At 26.4% G+C, this 1,326-nt stretch overlaps 1 protein-coding gene across 1 annotated transcript; it reads right to left on the bottom strand.

The window, feature by feature from the left end:
• Positions 1-1,104: 1,104 nt before the first annotated feature.
• On the bottom strand, positions 1,105-1,221 carry Tsp_09010a (hypothetical protein; the record flags this gene model as incomplete). Its single annotated transcript, XM_003382113.1, has 1 exon — positions 1,105-1,221. A coding segment is annotated over one exon (117 nt), but the record flags the coding sequence as incomplete, so codon positions are not given.
• Positions 1,222-1,326: the final 105 nt, after the last annotated feature.

Here is a 1,326-nt window from a genome sequence, read left to right on the forward strand (position 1 = left end):
AAAATACCGTTGGTTATTAATTCTTCAGATTTCAAGTTAAATTATACTTTTTAAGGCGCTTCGATTTTATGGTGGATTTTACATAACGCTTCTATTACATTTTAATATTTATTTCATAATCATGCATTGGGAATTTATTTTGATCATGATAAATAATACATAATTATTACATAATTTGGAAAGTCACATTCAAGATGTTTATTTTATAATTTAAAGACTTTTATGCATTTGCTCAAATTTAAAATTGCATACATTTTGCATGAAAACAAACAATAATAAAATAATATTGTTAACTAATTAGCGGTTTTTAATATTGCGCATGCAATTGCATGAAATCACAAGATATTTTAATTGTAAGCCTTTTTACAATTCCTTTTTTATTTACTGCAGATATTTCTACACAGCAAAGTATCATGTTATATTTTATAAGTATATATTGGAATTTTATGTTATAATTTTTTTTAAATCACAGCAACAAATTCTAACTTATTTGAAAATGCAGAAAAGCTACTGATGTGCATTTGCACTTTTTGATAATCTTTTGAAAAATGTTCTTAGGAAAGTAGCATATTATTGAATTTTAGCAGAGGCCCAAAAAAGGTAATATTAAAATAGCAAAATTTAAAAATGATTATTATGTTATTTATTTCGTTTAGATGGTGTAGCTTAGATAGAGATACATATGTATGAGGAAGAATTCGCACACTGTGTTAATTTTAGTGAGATGAATGAAGAAAGTGAAGCAATTTGGAAAAAATGATATTAAAATCTTCCTTTTTCTGAAAGCAGCCTTTGAATGATTTTGTTATAGCTGAAAACAATTTTTACATTACGATAGTTGTATGGTATTGTAAAACCAACCAGTAAGTAAAGAGAACTAACTAGGTTGAGTGGAAATGTTAAATCAGAGCTTTTAATTTATACAATAACTGATTTATTTTATAGAAATTGTTTCATTGCAAGTTAATATTACTTCTAATTAATCAGTAAAAACTGTGTCAGCTGCCGTTACAAAGATTTTATTTGATAAATCAAAATTCCAAAAATGGTTTCTTTATTTAAAGATGAAAAGTAATTGGTGTAATGTTATCTTTGCTTTGTGGTTTAACATTCAACAGTTGATATGGTTGGATCGAAATATTTGTATTCAACGGTACAGTTTTTCAAATCTCCATAACCCTTACAGTTTTCGTAGACTTTCTTATAAGAGTTATACCGTTTCTAAAATTGCACAGAGCTGAATATATTCATTCAGTTTCACATCAACATGCATTTACCACTTTAATAGGGCAAACTGTTTGTTTCAGTAAAACTTGAAAACGGGAA

The sequence above is a fragment of the Trichinella spiralis genome (assembly GCF_000181795.1).
Source record: "Trichinella spiralis strain ISS 195 chromosome Unknown Scfld1, whole genome shotgun sequence".
Taxonomy (NCBI): domain Eukaryota; kingdom Metazoa; phylum Nematoda; class Enoplea; order Trichinellida; family Trichinellidae; genus Trichinella; species Trichinella spiralis.